At 41.9% G+C, this 25,117-nt stretch overlaps 1 protein-coding gene across 6 annotated transcripts in view; it reads right to left on the bottom strand.

Annotated features, from left to right (window-relative positions):
- The window catches only part of KALRN (kalirin RhoGEF kinase), a 520,685-nt gene that overhangs the window by 296,383 nt on the left and 199,185 nt on the right, over positions 1-25,117 (bottom strand). For 3 of the 6 annotated variants that reach the window (XM_042998400.1, XM_042998403.1, XM_042998402.1), the window contains 3 exons: positions 23,299-23,490; positions 13,647-13,855; positions 9,930-10,104 (listed from right to left, as the gene is read on the bottom strand). In XM_042998400.1, coding sequence (XP_042854334.1) covers positions 9,930-10,104; positions 13,647-13,855; positions 23,299-23,490 — 576 coding nt within the window. The remainder of the gene's footprint in view (positions 1-9,929; positions 10,105-13,646; positions 13,856-23,298; positions 23,491-25,117) is intronic. The other 3 variants (XM_042998401.1, XM_042998404.1, XM_015544797.2) reach the window with 1 other exon arrangement.

The following is a 25,117-nucleotide window of genomic DNA, read 5'->3' as shown; positions in this document are numbered from 1 at the left end:
GGCATTCAGCTTTCAATCACCCTATTTTGCTTTCTCCTTCCACTCAATTAGGTCCATCTCAGCTCTGGCCCACTCAGTTCCCCTCTTGGCTCCAGTGGCTCCTATCTCCCTCTCTCTCCTGAATTAATTGGAGTGTTAGGATACAATGACCTCTTTGAGAGATACATTGGCAATATTTCTAATCTAACAATTGTCTACTAGAGCCATAGCCATAAGGGAAATCAGAGAAGGAGCAAAACAGAAAGAAAGGATAAGAGGCAGTGGGAAGTGGGAAGGCTCACTTCCAAATGAAGCCCAAGACTTTCCTGCCAGATGGGATTCACTGAATCCAGCATTCTGCTGACACAGACTACCCAAGGGACTTGGTTTAGTAGCTGCCTTGGGCTTTGTTCTCAGGGTGCCCACTGCACTGGGTCCTCCTATTTTCTGGGTCTTCCCCAGTATTTACGTATAGAGCACACTTCAGCCCCTCCCCTCCCAATGTTTTATCCTGTACTTACCCAAGTCAAAATTCACCTGCCGCTTCTCTTCCCTCTTTCTCTGGTCTATTCCCATCTACTTATCTCTTTACTATCACCTGCAAATTTGGAAATCTCACTGTGAGGTCCTTTTCTCCAAATCATTTGAAGATGCTGGTAATCCTGATGAAGATGATGGCCATGGGTTGAAGAAGGTATCTACCTTGTATAGGCATACCTTGTTTTATTGCACTTTTCAGATACTATGCTTTTTACAAATTGAAGGTTTGTGGCAACCCCATGTTGAGCAAATCTATTGGCACCATTTTGCCTACAGCATTTGTTCATTCCATGTCTGTGTCACATTCGGGTAATTCTCACAATATTACAAACTTTTTCATTATTATTATATTTGTTATGGTGATCTGTGATCAGTGATCTTTGATGTTACTACTGTAATTACCTTGGAACACCATAAACCACACCCAGGTAAGATGGTGAACTTAATACTATGTGCGTTCTGACTGCTCCACCAACCAGCCATTCCCCCATCTCTCTCCTTCTCCTTGGGCCTCTCTTTTTCCTGAGACACAACAACATTGAAATCAGGCCAGTTAATAACCCTGAAATGGCCTTTAAGTGTTCCAGTAACAGGAAGAGTCTGTATGTCTCTCACTTCAAATAAAAAAATAGAAGTGATTAAGCTCTATGAGGAAGGCAGGCATGTTGAAAGCCGAGACAGGCTGAAAGCTAGGCCTCTTCTCTCAGTTACACAAGTTGTGAATGCAAAGGAAGAGTTCTTGAAGGAAATTAAAAGTGCTACTCTAGTGAACACTCAGATGATAAGAAAGCAAATAGTCTTATTGCTGATATGGAGGAAGTGTTAGTTGTCTGGATAGAAGAATAAACCAGCCACAACATTCCCTTAAGCCAAAGCCTAATCTAAAACAAGTCCTAACTCTCTTCAATTCTGTGAAGGCGGAGGAGGTGAGGAAGCTGCAGGTGAAAAGTTGGACGCTAGCAGAGGTTGATTCATGAGGCTTAAGGAGAGAAGCCATCTCCATAACATAAAAGTGCAAGGCAACGCAGCAGGTGCTGATGTAGAAGCTACAGCAAGTTATCCAGAAGATCTAGTTCAGGTAATTAAGGAAGGTGGCATGGCTACACGAAGCAACGGATTTTCAATACAGACAACACAGCCTTCTATTGGAAGAAGATCCCATCTAGGACTTTCATAGCTAGAGAGAAGTCAATGCCTGGCTTCAAAGCTTCAAAGGACAGGCTCTCTTGTTAGGAGCTGATGAAGCTGGTGACCTGAAGTTGAATGGTGACTGAAGTGCTCATTTGCCATTCTGAAAATCTTAGGGCCCTTAGGAATTGTGCCAAACCTATTCTGCCTGTGCTTCATAAATGGAACAACAAAGCCTGGATGACAGCACATCTGTTTACAACATGGTTTATGAAATATTCTAAGCCCCCTGTTGAGACGTACCACTCAGAAAAAAATATTCTTTTCAAAATATCACTCCTCACTGACAATGCACCTGGTCACCCTAGAGCTCTGATGGAGACATATGATGAGATTAATGTTGTTTTCATGCCTGCTAAAACAACATCCATTCTGCAACCCATGGATCAAGGAGTATTTTCAACTTTCAAGTCTTATTATTTAACAAGTACATTTTGTAAGGCTATAGCTGCCACAGATAGTGATTCCTCTGATGGATCTGGACAAAGTACATTAAAAACCTTCTGGAAAGGATTCACCATTCTAGGTGGCATTAAGAACATTCATAATTCACAGGGAGAGATAAAAATATCAACATTAACAGGAGTCTAGAGGAAGCTGACTCTAGCCCTCACAGATGACTCTGAGGGCTCAAGACTCCAGTGGAGGAAGTAACTGCAGATGTGGGGGAAACAGCAAGAGAATTAGAATCAGAAGTGGAGCCTTAAGATGGGACTGAATTGCTGCAGTCTCACGGTAAAACCTGAGTGGATGAGGAGTTGCTTCTAAGGGATGAGCAAAGAAAGTGGTTTCTTGATATGAAAACTACTTCTAGTGAAGACGCTGTGAACATTGTCAAAATGACAACAAAGGATTCAGAATATTACTTCAACTTAGCTGATAAAGCAGCAGCAGGGTTTGGGAGGCTTGACTCAATCCTCTTCTTGAAGGAAGCTCTACTGTGGGCAAAATGCTATCAAACAGCATTGCAGGCCACAGAGAAACTGTTCAAGTACACATTGTGTACATTAAGGTCCAATCCTGTTCCAACTAACAGTGGGAAGCAAGGATCCAGAGCACTTCATTATGGTGAGATGCTCTGAAACACAAGGGCTGTCAACTGCAAAATGAGCATCTTTCTGTTTTATGATGCCATTATTTTTATTAAGATGAGAAGAGTGAAAGCTAAATAGTTTCCACTGACCTACAAGTGCCAGATTATAGGGAAAGACATACTGCAGCTAAAGAGACAGTCCTATTGCATGGGAAGAGCTATTTTTATCTCTAACAGGTTTTGTATATTGATATAGGTTACCACTGTAAAACCAAAATTCACCAAATTACTAGAGTCATTTATTCTTCTTGTCTAGTCTAGTATTCTCTTTTCTGAGAGTTCTTTTTGTTTGTAAAATCAATTTATAAAATGTTGAGATTAGTGAATTCTAATATACTAATATACTAATATTATTTTAAAGGTTTATTAGAGCATTTTCTTCTGTTTTATTAGGAAATACATATATATATGACTTGTCTAATGAGTTAAAATATTTATTTATATAGCTAAATAAAGACCTCTAGGGATATAGCAAGAACTTTTGGGAAAAGCAGAAGGGTTTGGCAATAAATAAATCCACTGAACCATTTTTAATTTTTGGCAAAATAGTGTCAGTTTATATTGAAACATGCTATAATTGTTGAGTTACAATATTCAGTTACCTGATTTCTATTCCAGTAGATAATCTGGATAACTGGATAATTTTTATGAACAATTTCATGTTCTTTTCTTCATTAACATCATGGTAAAACAGAGATCTTTGATATAATCGTGACTGATCTTGAGAGGGTCTTGACTGGATCTTGAGTGGGTATTTTGTCCCTATCTTTGCCTCTTAAGGAGTTTGACACCTGTGGGAATCTATTCTGTTTTTGAAAGATATCTCCTTTGTTGAAGAGCTCCTACAACGTATATTGTCCTCTCATTCATACTTCTCAATGCTTGAATGTCAGAGTGATTTTCTTCCTGTGTAAGTGAAATACTTAGTCCTGGAGCTTACATCTGCTTCCTTATACTGAATCCCCAGTATCCTCACCAGAAATAAGCATATAGAATTTGTACTTTGATATTACACACTGAGTTTAGGCTCACAGTGCCAGACATATCCCATTACAGAGTGATCTGAAAAATTTCCTTCAGGGATCTTTGATAATTTACCAAAAACAAGTGACTTGCCAGAATACAAAAGCTGTATGAATAATCATTTTTTTATTTTGTTTGTTTTTTAGGAAGGAAGATGGTAGGAGTAGCACCCCCAACCCCCTACCCTAATGATCCCGAAATCAATTTAACAAAAGTCTAGAAGAGACTATCAAATTAATATTTTGTGTAGACTTTGGTTTACTTTATATAATTTATTCTGCATTTCCTTCTCAAAGGAACTGGTGCATATTTAGAGAATGCTACTATGATCCCTGGGAGCAATCCACAAAGACAGTTCTCAAACAGAGCTTTTCTTTCTTGTTATAGTTACAATGTTGGCGGATTTGAGGCATGTTCCAAACATGGAGCACCACATGGCTTTGCAGAGTCTGACGCTGTATCTGTAGAAGAAGAGGTTATGAAAGTGGACCAGATGATGTGGTCCTCAGATGATCCCAGGCAATAGAATGACTGTGCAGCCTGATGGCCCTGCATCACCAAAGGAAAACTTCCAGTAAAGCACCACAGGGCCCTGCCTGACCTGGCCAATATTTCAAATAGCTACAATGTTGAGGCAATAATAAATTTACCTTGATAGGCTGAAGAACTGGGCCAAGAAGAAAAAAGTACAATTTGAGAGGGGAAATGTATAAAAGCTTCTATTTAAGTTTGTTTTTTGAAAGTCAAATGCATTGGAAGCACTATGAAAAAAACACCCAGGGGCTTTTAAGGGAGCACAAGCCTGGCCAAAGCAGGGGTCTATGTCACTGAAAAGGCTCCTCACTCCTGGCCTGCTCTAGGAGAGCGCCAGGGTCCTGGACACACTGCACCCAGGAGTGTGTAGGAAGGGATGGCCCTTGCCTTCAGCAGAGGGCACCCAGGTCTCCATGGTGTCTTGAGACCATGTCATATCCAGAAGGACATGAATAAGGTGGGTATATGTGCCACAGAGAAGGGCTGATGATGAAGAGAAATAGTTACCAAATTTTTAAAGTCAAGGGGACTGTAGAAATAACTATATAATCTCAACATTTCTCAGATAAAGGAAAAGAAGGCTATGATGACCATTTTCAAATATCTTTAAGGCCGTCAAATAAAAGAGGGAACAGATTTATTGTTTTGCCGGAGAACATAATTAGGACTAAAGGGCAGGAGGGTGGAGATTCTGGTTCAACACATTGATGAAATCCTGAGCTCCCTCGTCTGCCCTCTTCTCCCTTCCCCCCAAACCCCACATCTAGGCTTTGGGGCTTCTCTACCCCAGTAGAGAAGTGGTGGCATCCCCTGGAGATGTCAAAACCTGGCCACCAAATTTTACCTGTCTTCTAGATGTAATCTCACCAAGAAACCTTCCATGGACAGCCCGACTAAGCTAAATATTCCTGCCTCAGTGATCTCATCCAACCATGAGTCTTCTCTCAACAGAATCATCACATTGTATGATGATTCCATTTTTCTGTTTCTCCCTAGCTAGCCCTCTAATGGCAAGGATGGTTTGTATCTTCAATGCCCAACATAGTTTTTGATTCATATTAGGTGCTCACTAAATGTTTAATTGAGCTGGATCAGGCAAGAGGCTGACGGAGCAGTCTCTTTCAAATACAAGACACTAAACGCCCTTGCATACAACCAATTGAAGAGTTGAGACCACCAGTAAATTTCCATCAACTGCCCCTCCTGAAGGCAGAATTTTCTTCCTTGAAGGCTATATTTTCCCCAGCCCCAGCCTAACCACAACCAGTCCTAATGTGACCTCTATAGATTTATAGTTGGCTGTTTCATTCCTTACTCAGGTTAACTACACAGATTAATATTCAGGTACATTGAACAAACTTTGATTGTAATTATAGAGTCAGAGATTTAAAAGAAAAACTGTAACTATGGCCCATTTTTCATAAAGTTTCCTATTTAGAGTATCTTTCCTGGTGTCATTTCTAGTACTCTCTAATTTGAGTATGACCACCCCGGGGGATGTCCCAGATTATCCACTGATAACATAAAAATTTTCACCGTATAAATATGCTTATGTATGTGCATATTTATTACATGCACACATATTTGATTAAACCATAAGAAAGATGCAAAGTTTCCCTAGACTTTTACTAGCAGACTGATGCTGGAGTCTCACTGCAACCACTGGCAGATGGTGGGGTGGGAGAGGGCTCTTCCAGGAGGGCGGGAGCGCACAGAGCAGAGGGGATGACTGTGGCTTGTTTGTTGGGTTGCTTTTAGCATATTTTAAATTATTGCTCTTTTCATGAACCCAGTTAAAAATATTTATCTATTATCTAGTTTTAACTAATCTTCACAGAAAGACACATGGCCTATCAAGTTTCCTGCAAAGAAACTGCAGTTTGAAGATAATAATAAGCATGAAAGCACAAGAGAACTTTGAACTCTGTCAGCCACCTTATGGGGTAAAGAAAGAGTGATAATCTAATCAGAACTGTCAAGAAACCAGGCCAAAAAAAAAAAATGATTAGAAATTATCGAGAAGGTGATTTGAAATATGAACCACAACTTCTAATGAAAAAGCTACACTTCACCCTAAGGGCACACTGAGTTCTGAGATTACTAGTCAGTGATAGCAGAACATGTGTACCATTCATAAACTAATATATGCACAGATAGGGAATTGCAAGTTCAAAAAAATTTTAAGAGAGTGAACAATCAAAAGAGTTTGGAGACCACTGGCCTAGTCTTGCTTCTAAACATATTTTTTATTTCTTTCTGATCATTCTCATCAATTGCAGGAAACTTCGAAATGCATGGAAGCTTCAAAAATAAGAGAAAATCACGCACATTCTTACCGCCACAAAATAAACATTATTGGTCTCTGCTATTATCACCTTTTGATATAAAATATCTTTCATTGAGGGAAGCTGAACGTACAGGAAAAACGTTACAGAACATTATGTTCTGATATGGGTCACTCTGTCCAGTCTCCGTGGAGGCTAAGAAGATATGTCAGGAATGCAGTTACAGTCCTAGTTTTAAGCATTTGCCTAATACATTTAAGTTAAGTTTCACTCTTACTGGGGGTGCCCTATGACTTCACCCCAGGTTATACTGTGGGCGCCATATACACCATTCTCACTGAGGAAAAGGTGACTGGTAGAGCAACTCCAGTACTACCTTAATTTTTAAATTAATTAGCCCATCTCAGGCATCAGTGACATGGTTAAGGAGTCATGCTTAGATTCCCAGATGTCAGGGGAGCAGGCCTGCTCTGCTTTTCAGTAATCCCCAGGAATTCCAAGCATGTCCATCAAATGCCTTCCTCTAGGAAGGCTTCCTCTAGGAAGCCATAGCTGAAAGTCCCTGCAGTAACAGCCCTGCCCTGGCTAATGTCAGCTCCAACATGTCTCTCGTTAGAGAAACCACCCTCAGTTTCACACTCTGACTCTTCTCTAGACGTACTCTTCATGCCCATGGTGAAACACTAGATGGTATTTGAAATAATTTCATCACCCTCAAAACTAACTTCTGACAATTGAGTTGGGGCACAACTTCTCCATAGGTTTGGCAGGATTTCCATTTCGATCTGAGATGAAATGCAGCATTTCCCAAGCTTTGGGCCATATCCCAAGTGGGGAACAAGACCCCTTCTAAAACCTGGATGCCACTGCCTAAACCAGAGGGTGCCAGCAAATCACTATTTTTATCTCCCTCATACTATGTCCCCACTTTGCTCTACTGCATACCAAGTATCCAGGTTGTTGTATAGTATGGGGTGGGGGTGGGGAGAGGGAAGTTTTATATAATGCAAAGACTGAAGAATTCAAATCCTATAATTGAAATAAGCTTCTCTAGTGCAACAGTTAAATAGGATCCACTTTTAAAGTATTTGATTTATAGTTCGCTTTGTTTTTTAAAGGTAATTTTGGCATATACTCTGGATTGTTTTTCAGGAATGGAAATGGATTTTCCCAGAATCACTGCAGGCAGACATACCTTGGTGATGCCTCCCGCCCCCTCTGGCTCATGTCAGGGGTGTAGTTCATGGCAAACTGAAGCTGTCTGTCCCATTCTGGAACCAAACCAGCAACCCTGACCTCAAAACCATGCCCTCTAATGAAATAAAACTTAAACAGCCAAACCCTCAGATTGTCTCCTTCCTCTTAAGCATTTTTGGATGTGGACCCAGAATGACAGAAGAGTAAAGAAAGACTACAATTGCAATATCACCACACCAGCTAACATCATCTCCCAATGGCTATATTCACTCTCGGTAGGTGAAGTGGAGCCAAGGAGGGATGATAGAAGTCCTGGGGCCTGGTCCACTGCAATCAAATGTGACTGCTTATTTCTGAGAGCCTGACTCCCAATTACCAAAGATTAACAGCTCACACCCCCTCTTTTCCTTCTTTGTTACCTTTGTTACTCAGCTTTATGAAGTTCACCATGTTCTCTCTGCTGTGTGCCCAAATCTCTAACTTTCCACTAGTATTCCTACTAGTTTTTCAACATATTTTCTTAAGTATACATTTATTTTTCTTAAAGTTTATTTGTTTTAAGTAATCTCTACACCCAGCATGGGGCTTGAACTCATGACCCCAAGAACGAGTCGCATGTACCTCTGGCTGAGCCAGCCAAGTGGCCTACAACATATGTTTGAATACTAGTAGCCACCTGAAATCCTTTTGAGTGTAGATTCAAAATAAATTAAGTAAAGGGTACACAAAAAATCACCTAAAGTTATAGAACAAGTTGTAAGGATAATTGAGATCCAGATTTAAAGACTTCTCTTTTCCTTTGTTCCAGAAATTGTCCAGAATGCACCTTTTAGACCATGAAGTCTTTAAGCAAGAAACTGTAGTGGCTTCCAGGGAGGCAAGGGGAGAGGCATGTTTTTGAGAAGAGAATAATCATAGGACAATAGGGATAGGAAGGATTGCTTTAGGACTCCTTTTCTTTTATATTTCTGATTCTCAATATAAACATTTTTGGTCACAGAATTGAAGAAAAGAGCATCTTTTGCCAGGGCAGTTTTCTGGTCCTGCCTCGGACTGTTTTGGGGATGTTGGAATATCAACATTTAAAAACAAAGTAATTTCCTTCCAAATCAGTTTCATGAAGCTTCCACAGATATTGTTGGGAAGATCGTTCCCAGACACCCAGAAGCCCCAACTGTGAGGAGAGGGTTGGAATGCAAAACAAAATGTAAAAGAATGATGGATGGAGAAGTAGCTTTCCCTAATACCCTACCAGCAGGGAGCAAAGAGAAGACAGTGGATCTTTCATTTAACCCTTTGCCATCCCTGAAAAGGACAAAGTGCCTTGGGTGTTAGATACTCTCCATACCCCAGGAGCCCTCCTGGCCTGGTTTTAGTTACTGTTTCAAAGCAGAAAATAATAAAAGGTGGATATTATGTGGAACAGACATTATTAATAGGCATCACAAAGAGGATATAAATATACTATAACATCTGATCCTGACCTTGCCAGAAGGAACTGAGGAGTCCATGAGATGAATCAAGATGGCCTTAGCACAGACTTACCTTCTTAGTGAGCACAAAGCAAACTGAAGAAAAGGTCTTCTTCCCTGTGGCGCCTGACTTCCCAGCTGCTCTGTGATTTCATCTAGTTCCTGACCAAGGTCACCAACTGAGGAGGCCTCCAAATTTTAACATCTACCTCCTCCTCCTGATGCTAAAGGATCCAATCACTAACTCAAATAGACAACTCCATGGTCTTTCAGGAACCAAAGTACCAAGGGTCCACATAATCCCAACCAAAAGCCTTCTTAGTGAAGTCATCCCAGACAGAGAGTGAAACAGAGAGGCTCTTCTTGGCTGAGCAGGTGAGAAGGACAGAGGAATGGAACATGGTAGAATGTGAACTGTGAATCTGTTGATTATAAAAATGTATCCTTGATGCACGATCCCCTCTGATTCCCTTAGGGTACTGCCTGATGCTCCATTCCCAGCCTTTGATGCAGCGCCCTTGACCAGGAAGTAGCCCATTCTGCAGCCCACCCCACCCCCCAGAACTCTCCATGACTCCCTCCCTCTCCTTTCCCAGTGCCCCCCTCCGCCACCTCTACCTCAATGGTATATTGCTCGAAGATGCGCAGCTGCAGGAAGATGTCTAGCTTGATCTTCCGCTCGTGGAACAGCTCCTCCATCTGTACCTGGGCATCATCCAGCTGCTGAAGGACTGACTCGATGTGGCTGATGGAGCTGCTGTGGGGTGTCTTGTTGTTGGACACAGCCGAGTCCCTGTGGCAGAGTGGGGGAGAAGGGAGGGGCCTTTCCATGTTAAAAGTGATATAGGGGCAGGGGGCCTTCCTCATTTGAGCAAGGTGGATATGAATCAACAGGATCATTCAAGATGTTTATCAAACTCCTACTGTGACCCTGGCACTATCTCCTTAGTAGGTGAACCAACGATACTTGTATCCTCTTTGGGGTTCATAGCACTGTAGCTCGAGACTAGCTGCTCTCCTCTTTATTCCTCAGAACTCTGAAAGCCATCAGACAAAGGAATGCATGGAAAGGGCTCTACAAAGCATAATATATTAAGGAAATGGAATGGTTCCATACATATATGTAGCCTAATATGCAGAGTTTTAATACACACACATACACATGCATATGAGTAGACACATTAATCACAATGAGTAAGAGTAGACAAATTAAAGGCATATGAAAAAAAATCACCCTTCCTAGTTTTATCTCACAGGATTGCTATTAAAATAAAATGAGATCATGGCTACCAAAATTATTCATCCACTTTATAACGCTATGCCAAAGTTATGGGCTGGTGTTATTCCACAAGCTCCAAGCTGTAGTTAGGAAAACACAGGATCTGGAGGCCACAAGCCCAGATTGTCCCCATTCTGCACACATGGGCTTGTGGCCTTGGGAAATCACCTCCTGGAGACCCCGCTGTCTCCTGAAAAGTGAACTTAATAATCCCTGCTCACTTCGTGGTTTGCTGTTAAATAAGACAGTGAATGGAAATGTGCTCTGTGAGCAGAAACATGCTGTATTAATAATGGCTGTTAATCCTGAAAGGACACAAAAGAAGGGTCAAGTGCTGACTGGGGCAGGGGCCCAGCTGGGGAGAGTAGAGGACAGGGCACAAAAGGCTGGGACAACAGCAAAGTTTCAAAGAGGATGAGTTCCGATTTGGATTTGGGCGTTAAAAGAAAAGGACGACCCCGGCCAAGCAGGTAGGAGGGGTGCACTTTCTGAGCAGGAGCGTCTATACAAAAGTGGGAGGGGAAGGTGGCATGTCATAGAGGGGAACAAAAAGTAAACAAATTGAGCTGCTCAGAGAAGTAAAGGGTGGTGAGGCCACCTAAGAGATCATTATAATAGGAAAATTACAGGAGTTCAGAAGTTTAGATTCTATATGGTCCTAAAGCTTGAAATAGACGGGCACATTCATTATCTTGTGGCATCCTGGTTTCTTGTACAATGTAAGAGGTTGGAGGACAAACCATCAGCAGGTTTTCTGAAAACCAGTCCTTTTAGCCTGTGTTTGTCTCAGAAGCAGCAGGATCTGAGCTCATCCTATATTTCTGAAGGGGGCATAAGGCCAGTTGTCAGGAGCTCCTCCTTCTGAGAGCTCCCAATTCCACCTGCAACTCTGGCCTATTTGGGCACAAAACTCCACCATTGCACAGACACCCCAATCATGAAAAGAATATAAGGCATGCACTTGATATGCTGAATTATGCATTTGTTGAGGACTTTGTTGTTGGAAGGATATGCTTGTTCTTTCTGACTGATCATCTCAGACTTTTTTCCATCACAAAGCTTCCAGAAGAAAGAGAATGATTTCTGACCACTTTGTACAGCACCTATGTCAGCATCTCACTCACTGGGAATCACAGAAATGATGCAAAAACCACCTTAGGTGCATCAGTAATGATTGCCAGAAAAGTCATGGAGACCTAGGGAAGATGTGTTGAGGCATCCTGCCCATTTCCACTAGGCACCATTCACTTCTTTTCTTCTTTGACTGGTCTTGAAATTAGGGAGGGGATCCTAGGCTAGAGTCAGGCTAATGAGGGAATACATGGTCACCAGTGGTTCTTGATCACACACCTATGGTCCTCTCTGACATCCATGGAATTTAAACCTGTAGAACGGCCATCAGCCATGTCACTACCTTTACCATTACAGAGTAGCCTTCAGCCCTTAGGCATCATGCAAGGTTGGCAATTGAGAGCAAATGTCATCCCCACAGATCCAACTCAGACAGAATGGAACTGACCAAGCTTATGAAAAGTTATTTGGAGAGAAAACACTAAGCATCACAAAATTCTAGAGCTGACAGAGCTCCTAGAACAACCTCCTTAATTACTCAGACAAAACAGCTGAGGGCCAGAGAGATTAAGTGACTGCCCGTTATTTGGAATTTTTTTTCAGAAGCAAATAACAGTAGGGTTTCCTAGGTAGGCAGATAAAACTCATGTATGATATATTTGTAAAAATGAGCTGGAGGAAGAAGGGAAAGAGGCTGTCAGTATGCAACAGGAGGATTCAAAACATCTCATGTGCATGTTTGGAATAGACATGATGAATTTCCAACAGAAAAACATGCCAGGGCTATCTCCAGGTAAGTTTTTCATTGTTTAATTGGACAACTGGTACAGGGTGGGGGAAGCCCTCTCCAACTGAAGTAATTTCCTCAGGGCCCAGCGCTGGCCTGGGACTTGCTGATGAGATTATTCCGGTCCGGAGCTGGCAGAGGTCCCAGCACTGGGTGATTTTAGGATAGAACAAGTCCCTGCAGGCAGACATCATTAGCACCGTCAAGTCCTATTTATACAGCACCTGGGCACAGGGGTGGTGCTGAGGGCTTGCTCAAGGCCTCACGACACTTTATCTGAGGAGCCAGCGCCCTTGACAGGGATAGGAACCTGGATATTGATGCCAACAGAAAGGAGGCAATGGTGTGGATGATTCTAAATGAATATAAGGTTTTAGACAGGATTTTCTTTCTTAGTTATGTTTGTTTAGGTTGATACAGAAGGAGTTGTATTTTCTGGGCAGCAAGGAATGGTGGAAGGGTCATACGTGGGTAATGGAGAACAGAGTGGGATGACAATAAAAACTCTCTATATCCTCATGGAGGACAGCTTTGGATCCCCAAAGCCAACCATTTTTGCCAGCTGGGGCACTAGAGTTCAGAGTTCAGCTTGAGATCAGATACCAAATAACACTATACTCCATAATGGCTATTTCTCCACCTGACCAAATATGCCATAACTCTTTTTTGTTTTTTAAGTTTTATTTATTTATTTTGAGAGAGACAGAGAGAGACAGCATGAGCAGAGGAGGGGCAGAGAGAGAGAGGGAGAGAGAATCCCAAGCAGACTCCATGATACCTGTGCAGAGCCTGAAGTGGGGCTCGAACTCACAAACTGCGAGATCATGACCTGAGCCAAAACCAAGAGTCAGATGTTTAACTGAGTGAGCCACCCAGGTGCCCCGAATATGCCATAATTCTTAATGAAGATGTTATTATTTTCTGTTGAACGTTGTTAACTTTTGTACTTATGTTACTTATTGATTGCTAAATAATAGCATGAATGATAAATAATTCCTTGAAACATCAGAGCTTTTCCATTTACTCTCATTCTAAACTCCAGTTGGGTATGGCACAGGCATTTTCATATCTGACAGATGGAGAAACTGAAGCTCACACAAGACCACAAAGCTGGTGGTGGCTGAGCCAAGACTGGGACATGACTTATCTCACATCTAGTCGAGGGCATTTCCCACTGGAAAGCACTGCCCATGCTGACCTGGCCTCGCTGGGCTCCCCCAGGGAGGGAGGCGCTGACCTGAGCTGCTGGATAAGGTCTTCGCCTTCCTTGATGACATTGAGCGTGGCGTCCAGAGTGGCAGTCTGCTGCTGCTGGAACTGCTTGATCAGTTCCTGGACCGCATCCACTGAGTCTGCACAGACGTCCTCCAGCATCTCCTTCTGAAGGTCTTCCATCCATGTCCACAACTGTGGGGGAGAGAGCAGAGACCCCACTCAGGGAAGACAGGAGAGGCCAGGGGTGGAGCAAGGACAAGATAGTTGGGACAGGGGTCACCCAACCTACCCTCAGCCAGTCAGTGCAATGTCAGACTATCATTCTCATCAGCACACCTATATTTATATTCATTACTCATCTCTGCTAAGTTTACTCCATTAATGGTTCCATTCCCTAAGGATGATCACCACCTCTGGCTTAACCTCCCTGTGGTTCAGGGAAACTTATAATCTTAGAGCAAGGCTGATTGCTCATCTTTGAGAAAGTAGGAAGAACAGAGGGCTGGTGATAGACATATTATTTCATCTTTCAGAAAGGAGGATTCTGCACACCTCAGGCAGCTAGATGCTGATTCCTAGAAATGTATCATGATTTTGGAAATATGCAAAAAAGAATGTGATGCTCCATAAGAACCAAATGAAGATTAACTTTAAAAATATGTGCTATGCTAAATTATTTGTTTCTTTTCAGGGCTACTAGGTTGGTTAGAAGGTTGAATGCTAAAAATGTAGCTTATCTTAATTTCAATATAAGTATGAGACATTTCCCCCATGATATTCAAAGCACTGAAATGTAGTCAGGGTGATATGACTGGTCAGACAACTTTAAAAGAGCTAAGTGTAATGTTTTGAGCAGAATAAGCACTAGAAATGATGAAGAGTTGAACTGAATTCTGAAAACTCATGTAATGATAGCTCTTCCTCATACAGAAACTAGGTCTCCAGTGGCCTGCCACAGTGCTCTACTGCTAATTACTCCTCTGGAGCATGCTCATAAAATGATGGAGGGAAAGACGAGTCTGATGCTTGCTTAAAAATAAGGAATCTTCATGTGGCTATCCAGAAAGATCAGCTCAGGGCTCTACCAGGGGCGGGGGTTGGGGGGAGGGAAACAGTATAGAGAGAAAATTAATAGAATCAGAAGATGTGGATTTTGGCCTCTGTTCTTCCTATAACTCGTGGTGCCTTTGAGTAAATCACTTCACCCTTGCCTATCTATGACATCGTGTGTAAAAAGGAAAGCATTAAATAAAATGGCTAATTGCCTTCTGGTTCTAACATTTATGTATGTCTTCCATGTTAAGAACACGGATAAACATCCATCTCAAGAATATTATCTCATCTAGTTAGTTCTCAGGATGGTAAATCATGGTATGGCCTTTGTAACTAGAGATAAGAAAAGAATCAATAAAGAGAGACAAAAATAGTCTTCAAGTTTCAGACAAGTTATTCTTTGTTCTTCAGATAGGAGAGGTTCTGGATGTGACAGAAGAGGGTGAGTTAACAAGAACACTAAACCCTAGAGGTAGCATGTAAGAAGGTATAAAGAATGTCCTTCTTTGACAGGTGAGAAACTCTCTGAGCCTTAGTTTTCTAATCTACAAAATGGGAGTAACATCTGCCCTGCTCATCAAAGACTATGCATATTAAATTATTTAATTATTATTAATGCTTTAAGTAAACTATAGCATTATTAATAAGCTCATAGTGTTGTGATGATAGCTGCAAGGAATACAAATTATTATTATTCAGTGTTCCTGTCATTTAGCAGTTAATAATCTGGTTGTAATTCAGTTTATTTCCTTTAAAAATAACCTTTTCTATTATAAAAACATAAAACAAGTTTTCCAGACCATATAAGCTGGATTCATATTTCTATAAGTACGAATGTATTTATTACAAATCAGTATGAAATCAGGAAGTTCAGGATATTGGTCACTGTTGCTTCTTGTTATTTCATACTTTATGGCTGCCATTTTGCCTGGAGACCAAAACCATTTTCTAAAGGTGCTGAAGTCCCTGGGTAAAATATAATGGGTTCTCTGAAAAACTACTGGATACAGAGGCAATATGGCATGTAGCATGGTTAAGAATTTCAAACCCCCGTGGTTCCTGGGTGACTCAGTTTGTTAAGCATCCGACTCTTGATCTCAGCTCAGTCTTGATCTTAGAGTCATGAGTTCAGGCCCCACATTAAAAAAAAAAAAAAAAGAGTTTCAAACCACAGTTCTACCATGTATCAGCTATATAAGCTTGGGCAAATAACCTACCCTGTCTGCACCTCAGTTCCTCAGTATTCCTTATCAGTAAAATGGGGATAATAGTAGTGTTTATCCCCACAGAGTCATAAATATTACTAATTTGATATATATGTGTGTGCATGCATGTCTGTGTGTATATATACACAAATAAGTGAGATATATCTATATCTATCTATATAGATATCTGTATCTATATATATCATTTAGAAACAGTACTTGGTATATAGCAAATGCTAGATACTATATTTAAAAGATATTTTTGGGGGCACTTGGGTGGCTCAGTCAGTTAAGCATCCGACTCTTGATTTCAGCTCAGGTCATGATCTCATGGTCGTGAGATCAAGCCCCGAATCAGGCTCTGTGCTAGGCATGGAACCTGCTCAAGATTCTCCCTCTCTCTCTCTCTCCCTCTGCCCCTCCCTGCTCTCTCTCTCTAAAAAAAATAAAAAATAAAAAATGTATTAAAAAAATTTTTTTAAATGTTTGTTTATTTTGTGTGTGTGTGTGAGATAGAGAGTGCAAGCAAGGGAGGGGCAAAAAGAGAGGGAGAGAGAAAATCCCAAGCAGGCTCCTTGCTCAGCACAGAGGCTCACACAAGGCTTGATCACATGACCATGAGATCATGACCTAAACCAAAATCAAGAGTCAGGCACTTAACTGACTAAGCCACCCAGGCACCTCAAAAATAAAAGATATTTTTGATGCAAGCCACCCCTAGGTCCAACTAGAAGGCAGAGGGAAAGTGTGAAATACTTCTTCCATTTTTAACTGGTAAAAGATCAACACTGGATTTGGTCCTTCAGAATGCTACGCTGAGCTGGGCCTCTCTTTGCTGTTTTTGCTGCTTTGTCCTGGAATGTCTAAGGAAAGCCTAGAGACTGGAAAACCTAGATATTTCTGAAGGTAAGAAAGAAGAGGGGGAGAGGAGAGGAGGGGAGGGGAGAGGAGAGGAGAGGAGAGGAGAGGAGAGGAGAGGAGAGGAGAGGAAGAAAAGATATGAAGAGAGAGAGATAAAACCTGGACACCAAGCTGTCATGTAAGAGAAGGAAAAGAAACTCAATGTCTCAAGGGAGGACAGGCATTGAGATAGAAGACTGATCAGGGTAAGGTTGGCACTCATTGTTACAGGAATAAGAGAGAAAAGAGGCGTATATGAATCTTGAGAATTTTATTTGAATTAAGATAATTTTGTTCTTAGTACCATCCCTAAGCTATTTTAATGGCTTCATAGCCTTCCCCCACCCCCCCTTTATTTATCCTTAATAAAACTTGAACACCTCTGGTGTAGATGTACAGAAGAAAGCATCATTCTTTCTGAGGACATCCACCATGATTCATGGCACTCCCTCCTCCTGATGGTCATGCAGTTAAAGAGCAGGGACAAAGACAGAACTTTCCAGATAAAAATGAGGTGTCAGTGTTACAAACAAGGGGACCAGGGAAACACTAGGGACATATGAGGATACACTCTGGCCTCTGAAGTCAATATTATTAAAACAACATGTCCTCCCCCAAAATATTCTTTGACCAGTGAACTGAAACTGATTTCTCACATTTCTGTTCCCATATTCTATTGTATTATAAACAAACTCTTGTCTAAGGCAGAGTGAAAACCTACTTCCTACTAAGGAAAATCAGCTAAGAGATAAATAGTAAGATACAATACTCAGTGCAGCTCAGCCCAGTGGTTAGCAGCTTGATAAGAAAAGGAAGCAGTCTACATTCAAGAGTTTAAAATGTCAAATAAAATTGCTAATGATTAAAGACAATTTGACTTGGAGATAGTGAAGGGAACTTCAACACCAAATACAAAGGGTTAGTGACATCTTTCTCTGTTTTTCCTTCTGTTAAAAGAACAAACAGAAGGAAAGGAACTCTTGAATGGAATTGATATTTACTAGTGATAATTCTTGATTCTGCCGTTGTCGGGCTATTCCGTGAGCATGGGAAAACTACTTTACTTCAACTACTTCATATTTAACATGGTGTGTGCACGTGTACACATGTATATGTGTGGTCTCTCCAGCTTGTCTCTAAAATCCGTTCCAGCTCTAACATGCTATGGTGTCTCTTTAGGCTGATGTCAAGGACAGGGTAGTAAAGAAATGCTTAATGTGTATTGAAAGATTGAGGAAGTAAACATATTGTATACAATGGGATTAAGGTTTCTTATTGCCAGGGGAAAGGGAGAAGGTTGGAATAAACTTTTTTGTGTTGAATCAGAATTTTAACTATACGTATGGGTATTTTATATTATAGATATATAGATATAGACAGATAAACACAGGTGTGTGTGTGTGTGTGTGTGTGTGTGTGTGTGTTTAAAAAAAAAAAGAAAGAAAAAAATGCCTCTCTAAACTGCAACTCTGCAGTCACAACTTAGACACTGAGACATCCAAAGTCCAAAAAGTTTAACACTAGTTTGAGGATAACTGTGATACCAAGTTAAGACACTATTTACAACCTAGAAAGCTTGAGTAGTGAGTCACTTGCAATCCCATGAGGCCACATGTACACAGTCACCTCCTGGTGGCAGCAAATTTAAATTGCAGGCTCATAATTCTGAACAAGCACCTCCGAGGCATAAAGTGGACAGAACTGAACATTAGTGTCACTAAACTATGAGTAAGGATCAATATTCCTTTCCTAGGCTGCAATTTTCCTATCCTTTGGGTTTCCTTCTGTGTATGTGTCCATCTGACTTATCCCTAAAGAGCATGCCTAGGTTGCTTTGAAAAGAATTCACACCAGAGAGCTGCTCCTGTTACTAATTTACTAATTATCAGGCAGCACCAGTGAGACCTAGTCAGAATGGTCTCTCTCTCTCACTTCAAGCTACAAGAAGCAACGACTGCCAGAACTGGGCAAAATCATGGAGTGTGTGAGGTAATCAGTAACAGCAACCATGTATTTTTTTTTCCCTATTGTTCTCCATTTTGCTTTCTCTCCCCTAGGGTGATCCTCTTTATCTTCTGCTTATTGAGAGTCTCACACATTAGCACTGCGCTTTCTCCATTAATCCAGTGCTCCAGAATGACTCTCACATTTCAGCCATTTCCAGACATTCTTCTTGATCAAACATACCTGTACTGTGACCCACCCCTTTAGGGGTCTGCTCTTTGGTTGGCAATGAATACTTGGTCCATGTTGATATACATACTTAGAGGCTTTATGTGTTCTTTCTCTCAGAGAACACATGTGGTTGTGGCCCCAAATACCTATACCCAAAGAATGGGCCTAGCTTGAGAAGTTTGAGAACCTTCGCAGGGGTAAAGTTAAGGAAGACTTAAAGTTAGTTAGAAGCCTACATAAAGTTAGTCCTAATAGTGAACCAGTGAATTTAGGAGGGGCCAGCCCATGGAGCCTATCCTGCCTGCAAAGTGGGACAGCCTGAGAAAGAGGCAATGGAAAAAGGCAGTCAGGAAGGGACAAGGAAGGGAGATACTAGGAGGTTTGTAGAAATAATGAGGCTTATGGATAAGTGGTTAAGGAAAGAGGTATTTTACTCTATCACTTTCACCTGCTGATTGGCTAGTCCATCTGCACAGCCCTGGCCGCCACTGTGATGATACAATCAATTGCCCCAAGATGTCTAATGGACACTAGTTCCACAGGGTAAACTGCCCCTCCCTCATTTTGAAGAGATCATTTTTCTTTGGCATCAACTATCAGCTTTTATTTCTTCGATAAGCACCATGACAGTTTGGCAATTGAAATAGAGGATGAAGCAGTCTTGATCTTGAGAGTATCATCCCTTTTGAAGACTGATTTAGTTTTGGTTCTATGGTGGGTGGTGGGTAGAGGAACATGTGTACATGTGAGGGTCTTGAGAAGTGTGTGTGTGTGTGTGTGTGTGTGTGTGTGTGTGTGTGTGTGCGCGCCTGTTTGAGCAGGAAATAGCATGGAAGAATGATTTCACAAGGTTGGAAACAAATAGAAATGGGCATTTAGTTAAGCTGTGTAATAAAGAGTTGAGGTTGATTATCTTGGCCACATTCTTCAGTTAATTTGACTCTCATATTATTACTACAAAAATACCTAAAAAGGGATATTTTGAAAGCCCAGAAACTGCAGTATTTCCATGGAAACACAGCAAGGAAGGAGAATTCTGTCTGGACAATCTCTGCAGAGCAGATGACACCTGCTACAAATGCCTTCTCCCTGGACAAAGAAAATGAGGACCTGGCTAAATTCTCCTTACATGCTTCCTCACTCTCCAGACCAGCAAAATGCCAGCTGCCCTCCTGTCCCCAGGCAAAAAGAAGCTATTTGAAAGTTGAGCACAATATATACTAATACCTGAGGCTTTGCAAGCATAGGAAGGTCCCAGGCACATGTTTGTCACCTCTCTTTATAGTGTAACTTTTCCCTCCAAGTAGAGATGACAAATTTTGTTCTTGTAAAATAACATTATTGGGATTGTTATTGATTTTCAGCTGAAAATATCATTGAAGAAAAGTTATAAAACCAAAAAAAATGCAAAAGAAAATTAAATCACCCATAACATTTAACTTCTTTGTATATTTCTTTCTAGTCTTTATTCTATGTGCATATCAAAATTGTAGTCATGCTGGATATACAGTTTTTTATGTATTATACTACAAGCCCTTTCTCATGCTATTAATGAACTTTTACAATGTGATTTATAATGACTGTATAATATTTCACTAGCTAGATGCACTCTGATATGTTTAATGGATGACTCAACACGGAATATTCAAATAGTTTCTAATTATTCAAATTATGAATAACACTGCAATAAAATGGTTAGAAGATTTTAACCTTCCAGACTCATATGGCCACCAAGAATTCATAAAGCAGGACCAGTAGGATTAAACAGAGTCTTCAAATCTGCAGAAGAAATGGGCCTGGAGCATATCTTTTTCATATTTTCCTCCTGTTTCCTCTCTGAGTCTAAGTAGAACAAATCTTTTGATGTAGGAAGCAGGCAAAAGTAAAATTATGAACTTCAGCCTGGGGAGTCACAGGAAGTCTAGGTTAAATCACTTAGGAAGATGGATGCTCAGTTCCTGCTCAGAAATCTCCTGTACAGGAGGCTCTAATTCCTTCAAATTTATATCCCACAATGCCATTCTATTACACACTGGCATTAATGCAAAAACTCAGAAAATGATTGTATGCAGGCAGAAACGAAGAGAGAAAAGGAAGGAGGAAAGGAAAGAAGAAGAAATTAGCCCTAACTAGGCAGGAAGGATCTCTGACAGTACTTATCAGCATCTGTCTCCCACACCCACAACCTGGCAACACTTTACATTTCTCTGCTAAGATCCACCCTCCCCCTCAAGGCCTGCTTTGGAGATTGGAAATGTAAAGAGAAAAAAGAAGAGTAAGGAGAAGGAAGAAGAGCAGACGAGGAAAGGAGATGCAGGAGGAAAACAGAAGTGTGTTGGAGCAGCAGGGGCAAGTGTGAACAGTCTTCAGGAAGCCAGGTAAAATCTCCGCTGTATGACTTAGAAGCTCCGTAACTTAGACAGACTCTTTAGTGAGCCTGAGTTTTCCCACTTGAAAGTATGTTTAATAAAATCTAGATCATAAGATCGTCATGAGGATTCCATGTGTCTGGCACGTAGTAGGTACCCAATTAAAAAAATGCTACCTACTACACGTTGAGTGCTCACAATGAGCCATATCTTAGGTCAGGTCTGTCACTTTGGTGTATTACTTCAGACTGAATTACTATTATTTATTATTATTGTTATCAACATCAAATAAAGAAGAGGAGAAGAAGAAAAAGAAAGGAATTTTGAATTCACTTTAGAACCATCAGGGATCTCAGGGCCACTGAATCCAACAGCATGATTTTATAGATGAGGCAGCCCAGGGCCAGAGGCACGGTGATCTGCACAAGCTCACCTGGTTCTACAGCAGCAGAATCTGGACTAGGATCCCAGCCTTCTAGCTCCATGTACAGAAGGTGGGAGATATAGTTAAACTGACCTCATCCTCCACCTCCCTAGGCAGCTAGCACCCCCACAGCCCTCACAAGGAATATGACTCCTGTTCATTCATGCTCCATTCCATCACCCACAGGCTCATAATTAGAGGAGAATACACATGACTTTGGTTTCTGAAACCATTATTAAGAATCGGGTGAGCCACAAGCGAGCAGACAACCAGGCAGGAAACCTGGATTAAAGCTAATCCCCTTGCTTTACAGACACTCATCAGAGAGGGGCTGTGGATCCCACAGAGAGGAAGCAGAGCCATCTTCTGGGAGCCCACAGCCCCTTCATCTGCCTGGGGAATCTCAGTTTAGAAAACATTATCTTTTCATGTTTTTCTCTGATAGGCACTGCAACAATTTGCATTCATTCCCACCAAGTGTCAGAAAAGCCTGTGAAGTAGTAACAACCAGGCTTCTTAATGCATTTCAAATATCACAAATCAACTTAATTAAGTAGGGTTAATTTTTTTTTTCCTGAGAAGCAATCACACTTTAATTAATACTCCATTAAAATGAATTCCTGGGGGAACAGAAGCATGCATACACCTAATGAGTTCATCTGCCAAGGGTGTTATTATAGAAGATGCTAAATGTGCCTCCTTACTGGCCACTTACTCAATTTCAAATGCCCCCATGTTAATCAGAAATGAAAAGCAATTGCAGGTTTGCAACCCAACTCCTTTCTGGGAGCCTCTCTGCCCTGCCAACGGTGGAACATAATCCGTTCTCCCCTTTCCCGTCTCTGCTTTGTGAATGATTCAGGACCAGATTTTAGCCCAGCTGGCTTCCTCCTGCATGGAGGGTACCTCAGTCTCCCTTCCTTCACTGGCCACCACTCCACAATCAGACAAGTTGAGAAGAAACTCACATTAACATCACCACCCTGGAGCAGACCTCATTAAGAAGATTTAATTCTCTGTTTTAAAAAAATAAAAGAAAAGCATAGAACACATTTGCAAACTCCGTACGTTTCTTGCTGGTAGCAAAGATGATCAAAGTTTTGCGGGACTGATTTCTGATAGGAAACAGCAACCATAAGAAACTGGGTATGGGGTGGGAAGGGAGTTTCTGCTATTTTACATTTCCTCTTGCAGTGACTATTTCTATACTAGGGATTCCCCAGTTTCTCTAGCTGCAGACTGAATGCTCTAGCAGACTCCCTAAACTACCTGCCTGGGTGGCTCCCTCCTCACTAGAGATGAGAAGGAAATGTTTCATTTTGGTTGAGACCTAAATACAGGTAATCAGGAGCAAATTGTTAGTATCATCACTGTCAGGAGGTTAGTAACCCCAAGACCACCCAGGCCCCTGGGCATACCTTGGAGGCCGTTTTTTCCTGGGAAACTGCCCTGACCCTTGCCAGAACAAATCAACCCAGCCAACGCCCCCTTTCCATCGACTCGCCTTACCTCTTTGGTGTGCGTGTGGAAGGAGACAGACATGTCCAGGAGAAGCTTCCGCTGTTCCACCCTGCGCACAAAGTCCTGGATGCGCACCTCCAGGTGTCGAGCTGCCTTGTAGATCTCCTCGGGGTCACATTCCCCCGTCTGAGCCAGCTGCTCTGCAGCCTCTAGGAGCTTGTCCGCGTTGGTGTAGGTATTCTGCCAGCAGCAACAGTGAGGGAGAGTCAACTTGCAGCCACTGACTGAGAGCTTCGCGCTTTCCCCCAGCCCACCCGGGGCTGCCCAGAGCTGGAGCCTAGGGTGTAGGTGCTAAGCACACAGCTCCCTGATCTGGCAGCAGAGGAGCTGAGTGCCAGGCCTGCCCGCCGCCTCTCAGCAAGCTAGCAGCCTTCCTGGCAGCTCAGCATAAATGGGCACTAGCTAGGTGCCTCCTCCGTTCCCGGGATTTCTCAGAGGTGGGGTGTCCCTGGAAAGAAGCGAGGAGACAAGGCGAGAACCCCCTCTCCCATGTGCTCTGATTCCCCACCCTTGTGAAGATCCATCATTGCCTTCACATCTCAGGCTGTAACTGCCAGAGTCAGAAATACCTCATCCACAAAGATCGTCTGTGTTTCTACGTGAGAACACCAGGGAAACAATAACTGGAAGGCTTGTTCGACTTTCTCCCCCAAGTTCCCCGTAACTACTGGTGTTTATCTTTTGGAACAGAGCTATCTCTTTATATGGGGAAGAGGTCAAGCAATTCCAGGGATCTGACAGAAGGAAGCAAGCGGCCACAGTCAGAGTGAGGAGATGCAGGCTATTCCCTGTGCACCCAATGAAGGCTTAATGTTTGCAGGAAGACTGGGGAGGAGCCTGGTGATTTCATCATAAACTACTCCATGCACATGCACACGCACGCATGCACACATGCACACACTCTCTCAATCCATGTCTGTACACACCATGCTATTCTCTAGAGCATTTAAAACGGCAACCAGCTTGTAATTATTATTCATCAGGAGGGGAGTCACTGCCTTTATAATAGTTATGCCATTGATTCAACTTTTCCTCAGCAGGCTTCCCTTAAAAAAGATCTGATATACCCTGATTTAGAACTGGTGAGTCAAGTGTATATTATATTTCTTAATATCCCTGCAGTCATACAATGCCCTATAGAGTGCTAAATAAGTGGATGCTGGTAACCATGCAAATCTTGTAGCAGAAATAGTATCAAATGCAAAGTGAGTGGAGAATGGAAATGGATTTATGAGCAATGACGGTGGAGAAGTGGCCTTTAGTGTCCACAGAATTTTGTTTTTATTTTATTTTTTTAACTTACCTGAAGATCTGGGCATTAAAGACTGAATTGCACTTCCGCCCCAACCCTGGAAATTGACATGTTGAAGCCCTAAGCCCCAGAACCTCAGAATGTGACCTTATTTGGAAAGGGTCATTGCAGATGTAATTAGTTAAGATCAAGTCACACTGGAGTAGAGTGGGTTCTTAATCCAACATGACTGCTGTCCTTACAAAAAGAATGCCATGTGAAGATGAAGCAGAGATTGGGAGATGTATCTACCTGCCAAGGAATGATAAACATTGCCAGTAAACCACCAGAGTTAGGAGAGGCATGGAACACATTCTCCCACATATCCTCAAAAAGAACCAGTCCTGTTGACACCTTTGACCCTGGACTTCTAGGCTCCAGAACTGAGGGAGAATAAATTTCTGTTATTTAAGACCCAGGAAACTAACACGCTGGGGTACAAACTTGCAGAGACTGTTGACACAGACCCTTGATTGTACTGGAGAAGATTGGCCGGGCTTCTGCAAACACTTGTCA

Source organism: Panthera tigris, chromosome C2 (assembly GCF_018350195.1).
Source record: "Panthera tigris isolate Pti1 chromosome C2, P.tigris_Pti1_mat1.1, whole genome shotgun sequence".
In the NCBI taxonomy this organism is placed as follows: Eukaryota; Metazoa; Chordata; class Mammalia; order Carnivora; family Felidae; genus Panthera; species Panthera tigris.
The sequence above is the reverse complement of the archived record's forward strand: the minus strand, read 5'-3'. Positions and strand labels throughout refer to the sequence as shown.